The sequence below is a fragment of the Pelophylax lessonae genome (genome assembly GCF_965119305.1).
Source record: "Pelophylax lessonae genome assembly, chromosome: 4".
Lineage (NCBI taxonomy): Eukaryota > Metazoa > Chordata > Amphibia > Anura > Ranidae > Pelophylax > Pelophylax lessonae.
In genome coordinates, this window is record NC_138771.1 from 606,147,014 (window position 1) to 606,166,560 (window position 19,547).

The 19,547-nt window shown below is 44.8% G+C and overlaps 1 protein-coding gene across 1 annotated transcript in view; it reads right to left on the reverse strand.

Annotated features, from left to right (window-relative positions):
- Positions 1 to 2,457: 2,457 nt before the first annotated feature.
- BEST2 (bestrophin 2) overlaps positions 2,458 to 19,547 on the reverse strand; it is a gene marked incomplete at its 5' end in the record, with an annotated part of 30,858 nt that continues 13,768 nt past the window's right edge. The window contains 6 exons of the mRNA XM_082254295.1: positions 2,458 to 3,014; positions 3,402 to 3,556; positions 12,207 to 12,287; positions 12,419 to 12,571; positions 13,766 to 13,843; positions 16,126 to 16,280. Coding sequence (XP_082110421.1) covers positions 2,609 to 3,014; positions 3,402 to 3,556; positions 12,207 to 12,287; positions 12,419 to 12,571; positions 13,766 to 13,843; positions 16,126 to 16,280 — 1,028 coding nt within the window. The 3' untranslated portion in view covers positions 2,458 to 2,608. The remainder of the gene's footprint in view (positions 3,015 to 3,401; positions 3,557 to 12,206; positions 12,288 to 12,418; positions 12,572 to 13,765; positions 13,844 to 16,125; positions 16,281 to 19,547) is intronic.

The following is a 19,547-nucleotide window of genomic DNA, read 5'->3' on the forward strand; positions in this document are numbered from 1 at the left end:
CATACCACCAAAAGAAAGCTCTGTTTGTGTGAAAAAAATGATAAAAATTTCATATGGGTACAGTGTAGCATGACCGCGCAATTGTCAGTCAAAGTGTGAGAGCGCTGAAAGCTAAAAATTGGTCTGGATGGGAAGGGGGTTTAAGTGCACAGTAGGCAAGTAGTTAAAATGATACCCCCAACGGGAAAAAAAAAGTTCTGCGGACGCCCATGTGAGGGGGGCTGATTACAAATGCACATCACACTTTTCACGGATTTGTAAAACCTTTTGAAAACCATTTATCATTTTCCTTCCACTTCACAATTATGTTCCACTTTGTGTTGGTCTACCACATAAAATCCCAGTAAAATACTTTTACGTTTTTGGTTGTAGCATGATAAAATGTGGAAATTTTCAAGGGGTATGAATACATTTTCAAAGCACTGTATTAGCGATGCCGGCATCTTCTCCGTCTCTAGAACACCTTATAATTATTGTTCACGTTTAATGAAATACAGGAGTAAAAAAAAAAAACAAACAAAAAAAAAAAAAACTGTCAACACTGTAATATCAAAAAGATTTTTATTTAATATTACAAAATTATACAAAATCCTAAACTGCAAAGCAGTGTCTAAAATTACATGAAATGTTGGCATTCGTATTAAAGCTTTATAAAATATGCAAAGACCAAAAAAGGAAGAGACATCCGTTGAGATCTCATCTTTCTTGGCATTATCCAGATAGAATAAGAATAATAAAAAAAATATGCAATTTAAGCCCAACTAGAATTTTTTCTTTTCCAATTTTGGAGAGAGTATGGAAGGGTTAGCACTTTTGGCAGGCCTAAAATGCTGTCTGTGTCCCCCATTGAGATTTTCCTTACTTCCTGTCAGGCACAACTGTTAAATAGTAAAAGTGTAGCGAAACCCCTGACAAGACAATAAAAAGGGTGACAAAGGTGCTAACACTTTTATATACTAATAAAAAAAAAAAAAAGTTTTAGTGAAGGTTAGACTTTAACAAAAGACAACAAATTTACAGATTATGTTTTAGATCGAGAAACATCCATTTTTCACATTTGTGTGACGGACACATAATACTTTGTGCATTGATCTGCTGACTTCTCCCACTAGGTGACAGTGTAAGATCACTATGATGTCACAATGCAGTTTTTTTACTTCCCTTTTTCTAACTTTTAAAAAGCCCATAAATCTGCACCTAGATTCCTTACAAAGTCACACATCCAATTTCTTCATATAAATTGAAGGGCACCGGTTTTGTTCACAATGCTGGCACCACTTGCTAAACTGCCCACAACTAAGAATTGAGGGGTTGATTTACTAAAACTGGAGAATGCAAAATCTGGTGCAGCTCTGCCTAGAAACCAATCGGCTTCCGGATTTTTTGGCAACGCTTAATTGAACAAGCTGAACTTAGAAGCCGATTGGATGTACTGTTGCACCAGATTTTACGTTCTCCAGTTTTAGTTAATTAAACCCCAAATAATCCTACCTTCGAAGTCATGCGTTCTTAGTAAAAGCATAGGGTGAATATTTTGTGCAGCCCTCGTAGTGGTTGCATTTAATACTGATGGGTGGCTGGTGCACACAATGTAAAATTAGACAAAAAGCAAAAGTAATCAAGTCAAATTAACTAACCAAAAGTAAAGTAGATGTCTTTTAAGCTGCGGTGGAGTTTACGAATATTGGACTCTAATTTGCAAATGATGGCATCCAGTTCCAAAGTTGGACACCGACAACCCTCCTGCAGTGCCCTAGAACTCTGTAACCAATAGAAAAGCTCATTTTGCAAGTGGGTGTGCCACAGCCAAGACTTCCTGACTTCTTGCATTTTGAATGTCCCCTGTTTAGAGTGTTTCTTGACACCCCTTAAGATAAATAAAAGTGTGTGCAGACAACTATTTCTACTTTTTTTGCCAGATAGTTCAGCTTGATATCTTCAATGTCCAACTCCAGTGTTTAACTTTTTTTTTTTTTTTTAAGTCCATGCCCCAGCTGTTCTAAAATTAAAAGTAGTTCTTGCGATATTTGCCTCCTCTTTGTTGCTGTGCCCTGAAGACTCGCCCGCTCTGTAATCAAGTGCCAGTCCTCCTCTAGGTTAAAGAACACCGAGGATCACTCAACCCACACCCTGAGTGCAAGGTGTCGAGGACCCGACCCTTGAAGGGCACCACCACTGTGCTCTGCACTCAAGAGTACAATGATGCAGAGAACAGCATGAGCGTCATTACAACAGCAATGCTCTCTGCATCATTGTAGACTTCCCAACACTGGAGAAGAAGCAAAAAGGACCCCGTTTGTCAAGTGACTGACCTGAAAACATCTAAAAAATGTAAGCGTGACTCCGGAAGGGTGGGAGAAGTGGATAAAAGGTTTGGCAGTATCACATAAAGGGTTAGTCCACCCTAAACTGGTAATCTTTAAATTCAGACTGTGAAAAGTTCTGTTTGTAATATAAATGAACAGTCCAGACTAACCGGAAACAGAATAGTAATGTCTGTAAATGCTACGCAGAGCTGAGAACTCTCACCACCAGATTTATAAGAATAATGTGGCTCAGCTCGCCAACATCTACCCTAAACTTCTGGGCAGTTTGAAGAAACCCATCATCAAGCAGTGGTTTCCCCATCTTGCGAGGCCTGGATGGTGTCTACCAATGAAGGAGCTGCCTCTTTAGAAGGCACAAAGAATGGCTGTGATTCAATATGAAACAATGGGGTGCTGGGTTGTCCTTCATCAGCCTGTGCCAGAGGCTCGGGGAGTAGATCCTGAGAGTTCTCCTGGTACAAGCTATTAGAAGATCCCGATACGTTGTTGGTTGACCTTTTGATCAGCGATGAGCGACTGCCAGGTGGTACAAATGTCGCACTACTAAGAGCAGCAGATGAGGCCAGCGGAGAAGTGCCCACACCTTGCAAGAGGCGGCTCAACAACGGAAATTGAGAGGATAAAGTCTCTTCATTCATTTCCTCTATGTCTGAGAGCTGTTGGAACTGCATGTCCTCCTTGGCAAGCCTAATTCACAAATAAAAAAGATAAATTTCATCTAGAGATCACAAATCATTTTAAAGCGGTGCTAACACAAAGTTGCTTGCAAAGAATATTAAATAGTAATAGGGGTTGAAAGACTTACCATTTCTGAAGAACTCTCTGCTCTCATGTCCCCCCCCCCCCCCCCCCAACACTGCTCACATGAACCAAAGGCCTTGGGATTTGGTCTTGTGATAAAGGGAAGGATCGGAGTTCAGACTGGCTGATCCTTCCCTTCAGCAGAGATCATATGACAAAATATGTAGTGGTTCTATTATGTTGAGCAGCACTAAATGGAGCATTTTCTTCATGGAAAGGTAAGGATTTCAGCAGTGATATAGCAAAACTAAATGAGAGATGGGTGGTACTTACGCCATGTCAAATGTGGACCCCTGGAAGGAAGGTAAGTACTTCTGGAATAAGGTAGCTGCTGTGTATGGTGGACGAGGGTCTGAATCATTCCAGTATCGATCCTTCACCAAAACAGGAACATCATCATACATCTCATCCACTGCCATCATGGACACCTATAAAGAGAGCCAGAGGTCACACTCGGGAAATAACATTTACTTGACATTTCAGAAACGAAGACCTTGAAAAAAAAAAAACCCAATCTGAGTGACACATCTGAGACAACATGGCCAGTCATTTAAAACAAGCTTAGGGTTTATGACGTGGTTTTGTTCTCATAGTGGCTCTTGAAGAGTCTCTTCCTCATATTTGGCTGAAATGGTCGGATAATAGCCTTTACATATCTATATATAATATACAGTGCATCCGGAAAGTAGTTCACTTTTTCCACATTCTGTTAGGTTACAGCCTTATTCCAAAATGGAATAAATGTATTCCATTCATCAAATTCTACAAACAATACCCCATAATGACAACGAGAAAGAAAATTGTTTGAAATCTTTGCAAATTTATTTTAAAAAAAAATAATAAAAAAAAAGGTAAAGAAAAATCCAATGTACATAAATATTCACAGCTTTTGCTCAATACTTTGTTGATGCACCTTTGGCACCAATTACAGCCCTAAGTATTTTTGAATATGATGCTACAAGCTTGGCACACCCATTTTTTGGGCAGTTTCTCCCATTCTTCTTTGCAGGACCTCTCAAGCTCAATCAGGTTGGATGGGGAGCGTCAGTGCACAGCCATTTTCAGATCTCTCCAGAGATCTGGGCTCTGGCTTGGCCACTCAAGGACATTCAGAGTTGTCCCATAGCTACTCCTTTGTTGTCTTGGCTGTGTGCTTAGTGTCCTTGTCCTGTTGGAAGATGAACCTTCACCCCAGTCTGAGGTCCAGAGTGCTCTGGAGCAGTTTTTTTTATCAAGGATGTCTCTGTACATTGCTGTATTCACATTTCCCTTGATCCTGACTAGTATCCCAGTTCCTGCTGCTGCAAAACATCCCCACAGCATGATGCTGCCACCACCATGTTTCACTGCAGAGATAGTATTGGCCAGGTGATGAGCAATGCCTGGTTTCCTCCAGACTCCACCAAAGAATTCAATCTTTGTTTCTTTAGACCACAGAATTTTGTTTCTCATAGTCAGAGTCTCTCAGGTGCCTTTTGGCAAACTCCAGGCTGGCTGTCATGTGCCTTTTACGGAGGAGTGGCTTCCATCTGGCCACTCTACCATACAAGCCTGATTGGTGGAGTGCTGCAGAGATGGTTGTTCTTCTGGAGGGTTCTCCTCTGTCCACAGAGAAATGCTGGAGCTTTGTCATAGTGACCATCGGGTTCTTGGTCACCTCCCTAAAGGCCCTTTATCTGATCGCTCAGTTTGGCCGGGCAGCCTGCTTTAAGTAAGAGTCCTGGTGGTTCCAAACTTCTTCTATTTACGGATGATGGAGGACACTGCACTCATTGAGACCTTCAATGCTGCAGAAATTTTTCTGTATCCTTCCCCAGATCTGTGCCTCCATACAATCCTGTCTCAGGAGGTCTACAGACAGTTCCTTTTATTTCTCTGCTCCCCCACTTCCAATAATTTGGGGTTGATGCTGTTCATGATCATGTGATGATACTGTATGAGATGTATGCTGTTACCAATGTTTGTAACCGGAGCTCATAATCTACACTTCCCCAATATGGGTTTTTTTATCATATGCACAATTTTTTCTTGATATATTGGATATGTTAATAAAAGTATATTTTTTTATAGAATCTTCTCATGCTTATTTGACCACTACTACTGCTGCCTAAAAACCCTCTGGGGGTTGATACTCATGGTATCATCTGTCTCTAGTAATTATTATTGGGTGAGCAGCCACTCCACCCTCAGTGTTGTATTCAGTGGCGGAGCCAGAGGGTTAGCTGGGGTGGCAATTGACACCCCAGAAGAAGCCCTTGCCACCCCTGTTGCCACCCCAATCCTGGGCGGGTGGCCGGGTGCATGGCAGGGCAGCGGGAGAATAACAGGGGATCGCCATATGGCCGGGAGCTGCGGAGGGAGGTGGATGGAGAGCAGGGAAGACTGGACTCCTGCTACTTACACAGCCAGTGGTGTCGGCGGGGGGGGGGGGGGGGTGGCTGAACGGAACTTAAGCCCCGAGTGTGCCCCCAAAAAAGCCCCAGGTCTCGTGTGGATCGTTAACCTCCTTCCTCCCTTCGGCTCTCAGCTGCAGCGCTGCAGCCAGAAGAAGACGGAGGGGGGTGGAGGCGGAGCCAATGCTAGGCGGCAAGGAGAGGAATTTGAAATCCTCCTCCTCTCGTCATGACAGCAGAAGAGGTTCTTGGAGCGGAGGAGGATTTCAAATTGCTCTCCTTGCCGCCTAGCATTGGCTCCGCCTCCACCCCCCTCCGTCTTCTTCTGGCTGCAGCGCTGCTCTGAGAGCCGAAGGAAGAAGAATGTGAGTGCCCGAGGGGGGGGGGGGAGAAGAATGTGAGAGCCCGAGGGGGGGGAGAAGAATGTGAGAGCCTGAGGGGGAAGAATGTGAGTGGCGGGGGGGAAGAAGAATGTGAGTGCCACTGCCCGAGGGGGGGGAAGAAGAATGTGAGTGCCACTGCCCGAGGGGGGGGGGGTGGAAGAAGAATGTGAGTGCCTGAGGGGGGGGAGGAGAATGTGAGTGCCGGGGGGGGGGAAAAGAATGTGAGTGCCCGGGGGGGGGGGAAGAATGTGAGTGCGGGGGGGGAAGAAGAATGTGAGTGCCACTGCCCGAGGGGGGGGGGTGGAAGAAGAGTGTGAATGCCCGAGGGGGGGGGGAGAAGAATGTGAGTGCCACTGCGAGTGCCAGAGGGGGGGGAGAAGAATGTGAGTGCCCGAGGGGGGGGGGAAGAAGAATGTGAGTGCCTGAGGGGGGGGAAGAAGAATGTGAGTGCCACTGCCCGAGGGGGGGGGGGTGGAAGAAGAATGTGAGCGCCCGAGGGGGGGGGAGAAGAATGTGAGTGCCCGAGGAGGGGGAAAGAAGAATGTGAGTGCCCGAGGGGTGGGGACAAACCCCTTGCCATTAGCCACAAGACAAACCCCTTGCCATTAGCCGAGGAGGAGGCGGAAGGACTCGTGGAGACGCGCCGCCGGTCACCGGGACTGAGAAGAAGCCGCCCGCTGCCGCTCCAGGTAGGTAAGGGGGCATGCACGCTGATCTCTGCATTGGGGGCATGTACGCTGGTCTCTGCATTGGGGGCATGTATGCTGGTCACTGCATTGAAGGGGGCATATACGCTGATCTCTGCATTGAATGGGGCATGTACACTGGTCATTGCATTGAAGGGGGCATGTATGCTGGTCACTGCATTGAAAGGGGGCATGTACGCTGATCTCTGCATTGAAGGGGGCATGTACACTGGTCATTGCATTGAAGGGGGCATGTATGCTGGTCACTGCATTGAAAGGGGGCATGTACGCTGATCTCTGCATTGAAGGGGGCATGCAGGCTGGTCACTGCATTGAAGGGGGTATGTACGCTGGTCACTGTATTGAAGGGGGCATGTACGCTGATCTCTGCATTGAAGGGGGCATATACGCTGATCTCTGCATTGAAGGGGGCATATACGCTCATCTCTGCATTGAAGGGGGCATGTATGCTGATCTCTGCATTTAAGGGTGCATGTACGCTGATCTCTGCATTGAAGGGGGCATGTACGCTGATCTCTGCATTGAAGGGGGCATGTACGCTGGTCATTGCATTGAAAGGGGGCACGCTGGTCTCTCTGCATTGAAAGGGGGCACGCTGGTCTCTCTGTATTGAAAGGGGGGCACACTATACCTTAATTACTGAAGGCCCCTTTCACACTTTTGCGACCTCAAAGTCACGCAATTTTTTACAGCATTTTTTGCCGCAATGCAATGCCTATTACATTTTTCTGTTTGCGCCCCCCCAAAAATTGTGAGCACCAGCCGCCACTGTGCCCAATATACCTAGAATAATGTGCAAGTATTCACAGATATGTATAGGTCAGAGTGTTTAACTGACAAAGAATGATGTGCCATAGAACTGCTGATGTTGATGTATTTTTCTTCTCTGTATCTAATAAATGCATACTTTACACCCCCCCCTTCCCAGTACCCCCCAGAGCTCTTCAGCCCCCCCCCCCCCCCCACCAGTGCTCTTTAGTCCCCCCTCCCCCAGGGCTCTTCAGCTCCCCACAGTGCTTTACAGCTCCCCCCTATTTTCATAAATTTAGGCTAATATGTATTCTGCCACATATTTTTTGTAAAAGTGTATTTTGATTGGTTTGCAAAAAAGTTATTACATCTACAAACTATGGAACTTTTTATTTTTTAATTGTTATTACTAGTAATGGCAGCGATCAGCGATTATTAGAGGGACTGCAACATTGCGGTGGACAAATCTGACACTAAATGACACTTTATATATTGACCCCCCAAAATAATACCTTGCCACCCCTTTGCCACCCCTGTTTTAAAAGTCTAGTTCCGCCACTGGTTGTATTTCAAACTGGATTTATTTCATGGCTTGGTTTGTGCACTGGTAACTGTGGGACCTTATATAGACAGGCGTTTGGCTTTTCAAATAATGTCCAATCAACTGAATTTAGCACAGGTTGACTCTAATCAAGTTGTGGAAACATGTCAAGGATGATCAGTGGAAACCAGATGCACCTGAGCTAATGTTTGGAGTGTCATGACAAAGACTGTGAATACTTATGTACATGTGATTTTTTTTTTTTTAAGTTTTAAAAAATTTGCAAAGATTTCAAAACAAACTTCTTTCACGTTGTCATTCTGGGGTATTGTTTGAAGAATTTTGAGGAAAATAATGAATTTAATCAATTTGGAATAAGGCTGTAACATAACACAATGTGGAAAAAGTGGAACACTGTGAATACTTTCCAGATGCAGGTGAGATACTGTGTGTGTTTATAATATATACATACACACACACACACACACACACACATATATATACACACACATACACACACACAGTATCCCACAAAAGTGAGTACACCCCTCACATTTTTGGAAATATTTTAATATATCTTTTCATGTGACAACACTGAAGAAATGACACTTTGCTACAATGTAAAGTAGTGAGTGTACTGCTTGTATAACAGTGTACATTTGCTGTCCCCTCAAAATAACTCAACACACAGCCATTAATGTCTAAACTGCTGGCAACAAAAGTGAGTACACCCCTAAGGCCCCTTTCACACAGGTGGACCGTTCAGATCGTTTTTTTTGGCGGATCTGAACGGTCATCCCATGCATCCCTATGGGGCATCGGATGTCAGCGGAGACATGTCCGCTGACATCCAATCCGTCAAATCTGGACGGAGGGAAACCCTATTTTCCATCCGTCCAGCGGATCGGATGGGAACGGACTGACGGTCCATTGCCATCCGATTCCCCCATAGAGATGCATGGGGAACTGACAGCTGCGTCTCCGCACACAGCGCGGATACACAGCTGTCATCCTCCTGCTCAGCAGGGGGATCGGCGGATTGATCCCCCGCTGAGATAAACGGACAGTGTGAAAGGGGCCTAAGTGAAAATATCCATATTGGGCCCAATTAGCCATTTTCCCTCCCCGGCGGCCGGTCTATTGAGGGCGCCCCCCCCTCCCATGCGTCCGGCCCCCTAATCTGCATGCGCCCAGAGCCCACCCATTGTGTGACAATAGCGAATGAAAATTCGTTATTGTCACACCGATCCTCCTCCTGGCCAATCAGAAAGACGGTCTAATACCGGCTTCCTGATTGGCCGCATGGGAAACCCCATGCCAAACCCCATGCCATTGGCCGAGGAGGAGGCGGGAGCGGGAGGTGGACTCGAGAAGACCGCCGCCGGAGTGAGAAGAAGCCGCCCACCGAAGTCGTCGCCGAGTGAGAAGAAGCCGCCCGCCAGGACAGAAGACAGAAGCCGTCGCCGAGTGAGGAGAAGCCACCCGCCGGGACAGAAGACATCGCCGCCGGGCTGCTCCAGGGCTCCTGGTAAACGCACTGGTCTGGGGGGGGCCCACACTGCATTGAAGGGGGCACGCACGCTGGTCACTGCATTGATGGTGGCATGCTGTGGTAACTCTGCATTGATGGTGGCATGCTGTGGTAACTCTGCATTGATGGTGGCATGCTGTGGTAACTCTGCATTGATGGTGGCATGCTGTGGTAACTCTGCTTAGAAAGGGGGCACACTATACTTTGATTACTGAAGGCCCCTTTCACACTTTTGTGACCACAAAGTCATGCAATTTTTTGCTGCGTTTTTTGCCGCAAAGCAATGCCTATTCGATTTTTTCTGTTTGCGCCCCCCCCCCCCAAAGGTCTCAGGTATGAATGGGGAGCAGGTGTGTTAAATTTGGCGTTATCGCTCTCACTCTCTCATACTGGTCACTGGAAGTTCAACATGGCACCTCATGGCAAAGAACTCTCTGAGGATCTGAAAAAAAGAATTTCTGCTCTATATAAACGATGGCCTAGGCTATAAGAAGATTGCCAAGACCCTGAAACTAAGGTGCAGCATGGTGGCTAATACCATACAGTGGTTTAACAGGACAGGTTCCACTCAGAACAGACCTCCCCATGGTCGACCAAAGAAGTTGAGTGCATGTGCTCAGCATCATATCCAGAGGTTGTCTTTGGGAAATATGAGTGCTGCCAGCATTGCTGAAGAGGGTGAAAGGGGTGGGGGGTCAGCCTGTCAGTGCTCAGACCATACGCCGCACACTGCATCAAATTGATCTGCATGGCTGTCGTCCCAGAAGGAAGCCTCTTCTAAAGATGATGCACAAGAAAGCCCACAAACAATTTGCTGAAGACAAGCAGACTAAGGACATGCAGGGCTGCTGATAGAAATCATGGGGCCCCGTACAGACCGACAGCCCCCCCAAAGAAAATATTAAAACTATATTTCGCTAAAAATACAATAAAATCATTATTAGCAGACAGTAATACAACATAACTCACAGAATTCCTGTTAAATCTAAAAGGTAAAACCGAGTTAATAAATAAAAATGAAGAGGAGACGAAAAAAAATATACAGCAGCAGGGAGAGGGGGGAGAGACAAGCTTTCAGCTGCTCTAGTTCTGCAATTGTCGTCCATCACTAATCTCCTTCCCTGTGTGGGCCCCCTACATGAGGACCGGTGGTCCCCCCCCCCCCCCCCCCTATCAGCAGCCCTGAGGACATGGATTACTGGAACCATGTCCTGTGGTCTGAGGAGACAAGGATAAACTTATTTGGTTCAGATGGTGTCAAGCGTGTGTGGTGGCAACCAGGTGAGGAGTACAAAGACAAGTGTGTCTTGCCTACAGTCAAGCATGGTGGTGGGAGTGTCATGGTCTGGGGCTGCATGAGTGCTGCCGAATCTGGGAAGCTACAGTTCATTGGGGGAACCATGAGTGCCAATAAGGACTGACATACTAAAGCAGAGCATGATCCCCTCCCTTCAGAGACTGGGCCACAGGGCAGTATTCCAACATGATAATGACTCCAAACACACCTCCAAGACAACCACTGACTTGCTAAAGAAGCTGAGGGTAAAGGTGATGGACTGGCCAAGCATGTCTCCAGACCTAAACCCTATTGAGCATCTGTGGGGCATCCTCAAAACGGAAGGTGGAGGAGCGCAAGGCCTCTAACATTCACCAGCTTCGTGATGTCATTATGGAGGAGTGGAAGAGGACTCCAGTGGCAACCTGTGAAGCTCTGGTGAACTCCATGCCAAGAGAGTTAAGGCAGTGCTGGAAAATAATGGTGGCCACACAAAATATTGACACTTTGGGCCCAATTTGGACATTTTCACTTAGGGGTGCACTCACTTTTGTTGTAATTTCTTCAGTGTTGTCACATGAAAAGATATAATAAAATATTTACAAAAATGTGAGGGGTGTACTCACCTTCGTGAGATACTGTATGTATATTTATCTGGTGGTCAACAAGCCCCCCCTCGGGCGCTGCATGGTGGATATTAAAGACAGTCACACGTTACCAGTGATCCATGCTGGTACATGATGGGAGTTAACACACATATGTATAAAAATTAGGATGACACGCAGGATATGTATAGGATCATTTGAGGTCTTTAGCTGTACGTATGAATATCAATGTACTACTACTGTATTAGTATTACTCTCTAAACTACCGGTCCTGCTTGCACAGAACAGAAACATTGAAGAGTGACGGAGGAAAGACAAAGTGGTCCATCGAGTCTGCCCTTTTTTACTCTTACCCTTTTGTCTGAACATGGACCTAGGTTTTTCTCAAGCTTGTTTAAGTTCACTTACTGTTGACTAACCCACTTCTTCTTGGTTTACATCTGCATTGCCCTCTGAAAAGCAATTCGCAATGAACAGGCAGTACTGTCAACTACTGAATGCCTGTTTTTAAATTTTTTTTTTTTTTTTTTTTAATTGGACAGCTGAATGGGATTACTGTATCACAACCACGAGCCTAATGGTTTTGCTCGCAGTTGTGGCACAGCATCATTCACTTTAGGGATTTGCATTCGGTAGCAGTACTGCCTCCTGAATTCAACAGTGGGTATAAGCATTGCAGGCGAGGCATGTGTACATCTCCATAAAGCTGCCTTTGCAGTTTAAAGAGGGTGATAAAAACATATCCCCACCACCTTTTTTTAATTCAGTCTTTTTTGGCCGATTTCACTCTTTCATAACATGAGCGCATAACATTAACCAAAAAAAGAGAAAAAAAAAAAAAATAAAGTCAGAGGAGGTGATACAACTAACACAACCCAGAAATATTCTGTACCTGGAAATTCCGGTCAATTAAGAAATTGGTTTCAAAGTCGTCGTCATCCTCACCAAATGGATTAATCAGCTGCTCTCCCACCTTAAGAGGAAAGAGAAGGAAGCCACAATTAATGTCTAAATGATTCAAGACACGACTCTACTAAAGCCAATACACATCAGGTAAGAGGAGAAATCCTTTTGCATGTCTTGGTTCTATTTAGTGTCTCGTACCTTCAGCCAACCGGCATAGAAAAAGAACTGAAGGAGGGTGAAGACGGGGACATAGAGGTCCAGGTCGTGGTCGTGGTACCCCTGGGCTGGATCCAGAAACTGACGTCCAATCAGACAGGTGAGAAAATAGCTGTATACGGCGATCGTTACTACCTGAGGCCAGAGGAAAAAGAAAAAAAGAAAGAAAAGAAAAAAAAGCAAGAAAAAGAAAAGAAAAAAGAAAAAGAAAGAAAAAAGAAAAAAGAAAGAAGAAAAAAAAAGAAAAAAGAAAGAAGAAAGAAAAAAGAAAAAGAAAGAAAAAGAAAAAAAGAAAGAAAAGCAAAAAGAAAGAAAAGAAAAAAAAAGGAAAGGAAAGAAAAGCAAGAAAAGAAAAAAAAGGAAAGGAAAGAAAAGCAAGAAAAAGAAAAGCAAGAAAAAGAAAGAAAAAAAAAAGAGAAAATTTAAATATGAAAGCTCATTAGCAATTAGGGTAGCAGAGTGTATTCTGTGTGTTTTTACATTGGGTCTTTTTATTACAGTCATTTGGAAAAAATGAAAAATAAACTGGTGCAGAGCTATAAATAAGCAAACTTAATACATTTCAAACAAGCTTATTCTTAAAAAAATTTGACCTAAAACTAAACCAATAATAAATTGTTATATAATAATAATAATATTATGAAGTGCAACATTAAAAAGTGTCTATAAATTCCAGTCCACTTTTTCACATAATTGTATCAGTAATTAATATTTAATAATCAAAAAAAATGGGATCACTCACGTTTTTTGGGGTCAAGGATTATTTGATATGCACTTAAATGTGTCAATTCACCCATGACTGATATTTTAGATGGCACCTAGTGGGCTGAATATCAGGGTCCTATCATCATTCCAGACTCCCAGATTCAATGTCACCCGAGAGTTTTGGGCGTTCCTGCTTCTTTTGATGCATTCTCTGTTATATACAATATAAATATTCTAATAATATTCCACAATAAAAAGCCTGGGAGGCAGATTGGGCACCCCTCATATTAGACGGAGCTGGGAAGTTGGTGCAGAGATCTCACCATTACAGTTCCAGAGAGAAAGAAGAGAGCTTGCCTGGTGGTTTTAACCAGCATTTACCAAACACTGAACCACTGAAATATCAATTTTGGGCCCGTCTGACCCTTTAATTTTAATGTCAATTACATCTCTTTGCTGTCCTAGGTCAATGGTATTACTACACTTGTGTGATTATGGAAGGTGGTCTCTGTGAGATTTGGGGGTTCCATAAATAATACATTTCGATTTGGTGGTCCCAGAATAACAAAAGGATTAGGATCTGGGGGTCTTAGAACAACAACACACTGACAGAAAGTATCTTACCTGGGTGTACACCAGGGGGACACTTATCCAGTCATAGTGGAAGAGCATACCACAGTTTCCACGGAAAGCATTTAACTCCTATAGAAACAAAATAGTTGATGAGATATTCTACAATGTGTATTTCAAAGTAATTTTATTAGATGGTTATAAAAAATGAATCTGAAAACAGCGCAAACGTTTTGTGTTAATTTTTTGGGGAACATCAAAATTAAAAAAACAAAAACAAGTGTAAAGACAAGTTCCCCCCTACCTTTATTGTCTACTAAAAACCCCCTCTCCCCCCAGATACTGTCCATTAAAAACCCCCTTCCCCCCAGATACCTATCTCCTTTGATAGTGGGAGCCCCCCTGCGTGGTTTGCATCCTGCCTGATAAATATCTAAGGCACTTCCATCATATAGACTTGAACAAGGTGTACTCCTACTGCTGACGCAAGGTCCCTGTAAAGTCTATAGAACGTTACTGCAAAGGTGTGGGTAGTCCGGCAATAAATGTTTACCGGTTAGGTTGAGGTTCACGCAGGAGGCCCTCAGATGAAGTGGTGATGACGAAACACGTCAGGGTGGGACCATACGACCACCATAATTGACGTCAGCACGCCTGCCGAGGGTACGAGCATAGTGGATGAATGGTACTGTGTGGGGTGAGATGCCGACTTAACCTTCTGATGGTGTTCTGACTACCAACTTAAGCAATTTGGACGCTGATTATTCCCCTAGGTTTGTAAGTGTGTTCTATACGGGAGATGGTCTGTTTAAATAAATATTGTGAACGGGATTAGGCTATGGATCTGTGCTTTATTTTTTTTTTGGGAAAGTTGCAATAGCATATAACACGAACACTCGGATCTAAAGATAGACCTGCCCGTGGAGTGTCTCCAGAGTATCATCCATTGTTTATGCTCTATGCTCACCACGATCTAGTAAGTGTTCATTCTAAAAGGGAGCGGGACTCACTTGTGAAGGTGTTGGTGACAGCTATTTCACAATCCATCGTAGCCACTGCATTTTGTTTTGTGTACTGTGTGGTGAATTTTGATATATTAATAGTTTGGTCTGTCGATCTCATCAGGAATTCAGAGCTGTCCCAAGTCCACTGCTCACTTCCTGCGTTCTCTCAAAGAGAGAGTATCTATCTCTGCAAGTCCTTATATATTGTATATCATATATATATATATGGGGATACATAATCAGGCTGGCCATAGCCGCTGATCAGTGTATTTTGGCAGCAGCAGAAGCCATTGACAGAATGCAATTTCCTGTTGGAGGGGGGGGGGATCCTCCATCCCCTGTTTGCTGAGAGGAAAAAAAAAAGAAGGAAGGAAAGAAAAGAAGAAAAAAAAAGAAAAAAAGAAAAGAAGAAAAAAAAAGAAAAAAAGAAAAAGAAAAAGAAAAAGAAAAAGAAAAAGAAAAAGAAAAGAGAAAAAAAGAAAAAGAAAAAGAAAAAGAAAAAGAAAAAGAAAAAGAAAAAGAAAAAGAAAAAGAAAAAGAAAAAAAGAAAAAGAAAAAGAAAAAGAAAAGAAAGAAAGGGCTGGTCATAGACGGTTCATTTTTTTCCAACCAGAAGGCTCATTGGAAAAAAAGAAAAAACGACCAGATTTCTCCATCCACACAAGTGAGGTGGATGGAAGACTCCTGATGGCTGTGCTACTGTATTCTGACAGCGGGACTCCTCTGCTGTCAGAATACATGGATCAGCAGCTGCAGCAGATTGGCTGCAAGCTGCTGATCGACAAACAATTTTCAAAGAAGCCCGTTTGGAATTGCAACAAATGGATCGAGATTTGGCTGATCCCAGCTGAACTGGACAAATTTCAATGGTCTATGAGCAGATGAGAGAGTGGAAGGGTTTGAATAGTTCAGCAAAAGAAAACTGGGCACAAATGACACCACAAAAATCCTGTAATTTGCCAGATCATAACAGAAAATTAGGAGCCAAATTCTTTTACAGCAGATCAGCACGTCAATTTCTATACTCGCAAGGTATTTAAAGGAATAGAACATGTACATGTGTTGCAGAGATGGACTACGTACCCCCCCCCCCCACCCCCACAAAGAATATCCTCTTAGACATTTTTTTTATGAAGGCACACAATATAAAGGTCCTAATAGCTTTTTATATTCTGGCACTATGTTATACAAATAGTCTGAAGGGTATGGTGACAGAGTTCTAGAAAGCTGGTAATACAGACCTAGAGACAATGTGTCATTAGCTTCAATTTGAAGAATACTTCACCAGCGCATTTATAGGATAACGCTGGTCATGTATTTGCCAGGCAGCTATTGTAAATACAATTGAAAGTGTAAATGTGTTTATTCAGTTCCCAATAAAAGCCTGAAGAGCCTCTCTCACCCTCTCACCTCTATGAGCATCTTATAGGCATGGTCATCACGAATTCGCCCCTCATTCCGGGCCTGAGCAGCCAGACTGCAGAACCAAACACACGGAACCCAGTACTTGTTATAGGATGAGCGCAGATTCTCAAACTTCTTCCGTTCAAAGCGAGTCATAAACCCTGGAAGGATATTATTACATATTATTATGAAATCCTACTGAACACCAGACAGATTCCATGTCCTATAGTTCCTCCTGTCTGTATGTGTCACCCTGTGGTGATAGGGACAGACCCCCTGTTACACAGCTCCTCTTTGGTGGTCATCCTATGGTGGGAGGGACAGGCTATGTAACATGGCTCCTCCTGTGTTCACCCTATCTGAAAGGGACAGACTCCATGTCATATAGCTCCTTCTGGGTGGAGTCATGTGGTGGGAGGGACAGACTATGTCACATAGCTTTTCCTCGATGGCGTCACCCTAGGAGAGACAGACCCATGTCACGGAGCCCCTCTCTTCTGTGTCACCCTGTGCTGTGAAGGACTGATTCCATGTCACATAGCTCCTCTTGGGTGGCCATCATGTGGTTAGAGGGACAGACTATGTCACATAGCTCATCCTGTGTTCACCGAAGCTGAAAGGGACTAACTCCATTTCACACAGCTCCTCTTGGGTGGAGTCATGTGGTGGGAGGGATAGACTGTCACACAGCACCTCCTGTCTGTGTCACCCTGTGGCGGAGGAGAATATACAGGTGCATCTCATAAAATTAGAATATCATCAAAAAGTTAATTTCAATAATTCAAGCATTTCTTTATTTTAATGTGGAGGATTATGACTTACAGCTAGTGAAAACCCAAAATGTAGTATCTCAGAAGATCAGAATATTACATAAGACCAATAAAAATAAAAAATTAGATTTTTGACTTACCATAAAATTCATTTTTCTGATGTTCATTGACAGACACAGCTCCTGATCTTCATGACCATTGGGTTATACTGCCCCCTACAGGAGTAGACACTAGGCAGAAAAATAATCTGGCTACGCCTATGGGGGTATGCTCCCCTCTCTCTCGGCTATAGTTACCCCATTTTGTTACAAGCAGTGTCAGAGGAATTACAACTCCACAGAGAGGTGGGGTGGTGTGTCCGTCAATGAACATCAGAGAAATGGATTTTATCTGTAAGGTAAGTCAAAAATCCAATTTTCGCTTCCGTTCATTGACGGACACAGCTCCGGATCTTCATGACCATGAAGATGTCCCAAAGCAGTGTTAAACATGAGGGGTGGGAACAGCAAAAAAATTCCCAAGGCTAAAACAGTAGCTTTCCAGGCAACAGGAGCTCAACCAAGAACAACTGGAGCCCACCTGAAAAAGAACTAAACAAAAACAATACACCCTCAAAAAGAACCAGGTCCCCTAAACAGCAGCCTGCAAAACCTTGCGGCCAAAAGAAGCATCCGCAGATGTCAATATATCCACTTTACAGAACTTTGTGAAAGTGTGCACCGACGACCAGGTGGCCGCCTTGCAACCCTGCGTCACCGAAGTAGAGTGCACCTTGACGGGTAAAGGAGGAACCTGACCCCTGGTGGAATAGGCCTGAATTACTGTTTGTCTGATCCATCTGGAAATGGTCGCAGAGGAAGCGGACAACCCTTTCCGAGGCCCATCCATGAGGAAATAGTGAGAGTCTGAGACTTCCTATAAGACTCTGTTCCTGCAAGGTACACCCCAATTGCCTGGACCACATCCAAGGCATGCAAGGCAATTTCCTTCGGATGTTTTGGCTTGGGACACAAGAAAGGCAACACAATGTCTTCATTCAAATGAAAATCAGAGACAACCTTTGGGAGGAATGACAGACAGGGGCAAGGAACCACCTTATCTCTGTGAATCACCAAGTAAGGTCAAACAACAGGATAACATGGCCAGTTCCAGCAAACTGCGAGCAGAGGTAATAGCCACCAAAAAAGCCACCTTTGGAGACAGCATAAGCAAGGGAATCTCCCTAAGTTTCTCAAAAGGGGACCAAAGGCACCAAATTGAGGTCCCAAGGCGGCAACAGAGACCGCACTGGAGGAATCAAATGTCGGACCCCCTGAAGAAAGATACGCACCAGGGAGTGTGTGGCCAAGAAGACCGCCAAAGCGAATACCTGGGATTTGATGATACTCAAGGCCAATTTCTGTTCAACACCCCGTTGAAGGGAGGTCAAGATCCGAGAAGGAGTTAGGATGAACCTCAAGAGACTCACACCACACAATGTACGTCTTCCACGTGCAATGGTAGATCTTCCTAGAAGTAGATTTCTGGCTTTCAATATCGTTGGAATTACCGACTCAGATAAACCCCTATCCATCACCACTTGGCGTTCCAACAGCCAAGCCATCAAAGCCAGCGACTTTAAAGCAGACTGGAAGATTGGTTCTTGGGACAGCAGATCCTCCCTGAGAGGAAGTTTCCAAGGAACGTCCGTGACCAGCCGCACTAGATCAGTGTACCAAGCCCAGCGAGGCCAGTCCGGAGCCACTAAGAACCCCAAAATCCCTTCTGCCTCGATCCTGCATAGAAGTCTTGGCAGAAGCTTGAGAGGAGGGAAGGTGTAAATCAGACTATACTGACTCCACCGGGCCACCAGCACAGCTGCAGTGTCCGCCAGAGGATCCCGTGACCGAGCCACAAACCTCTGCACCTTTCTGTTGTGCCAAGACGCCAACAGATCCACCTCGGGAATGCCCCCACCAGGGACATAACTGATGAAACACCTCCGGAGGAAGGGACCACTCCCCTTGGTCCAACGCTTGCCGACTGAGGTAATCCGCCTGCCAGTTTTCCACCCCGGAATGTGCAAGGCGGAGGGGGCTGGAATGAACCATTCTACCCACCTTAGAAGGCCGGCTCCCTCCAGAGCTGCCAGGACACTTTGTGCCATCTTGGTAATGGATACAAGCCATGGCCGTGGCATTGCCCGATTGAATGAGCACTGGATACCCTGAAGACCATCTGTCCAATGGTCCAGTTACAGTCTGATCGCTTGGAGTTCCAAAATATTGATTGGTAGTCTGGACTCTTCCAATGTCCAGATCCCTGGAGCAGAATTTTTGCAGAAGATGCCTCCCCAGCCGGACAGGCTGGCATCTGGGGTGGCCACTGTCCAATACAAGGGGAGGAAGAGCCGGAGAGCGAAGCCACCATATCAGGGATTCCTTTGTTCCCTGGCTCAGCGAGATTGGACTGTCCAGAGACTGTGGAGTCTTGTCCCATTTGGCCAGAATCTCCCTTTGCAGGGACTCGTATGGAACTGTGCAAACAGAACCGCCTCCAAGGTAGACACCAACAGGCCCAGCACCTGCATGCAAGTCCAGAGAGATGACCATCTGCTGGACAGCAGGAGACAAATTGCAGCCTGCAATTTATGGAGTTTGTCTAGAGGAAGGAGCACTC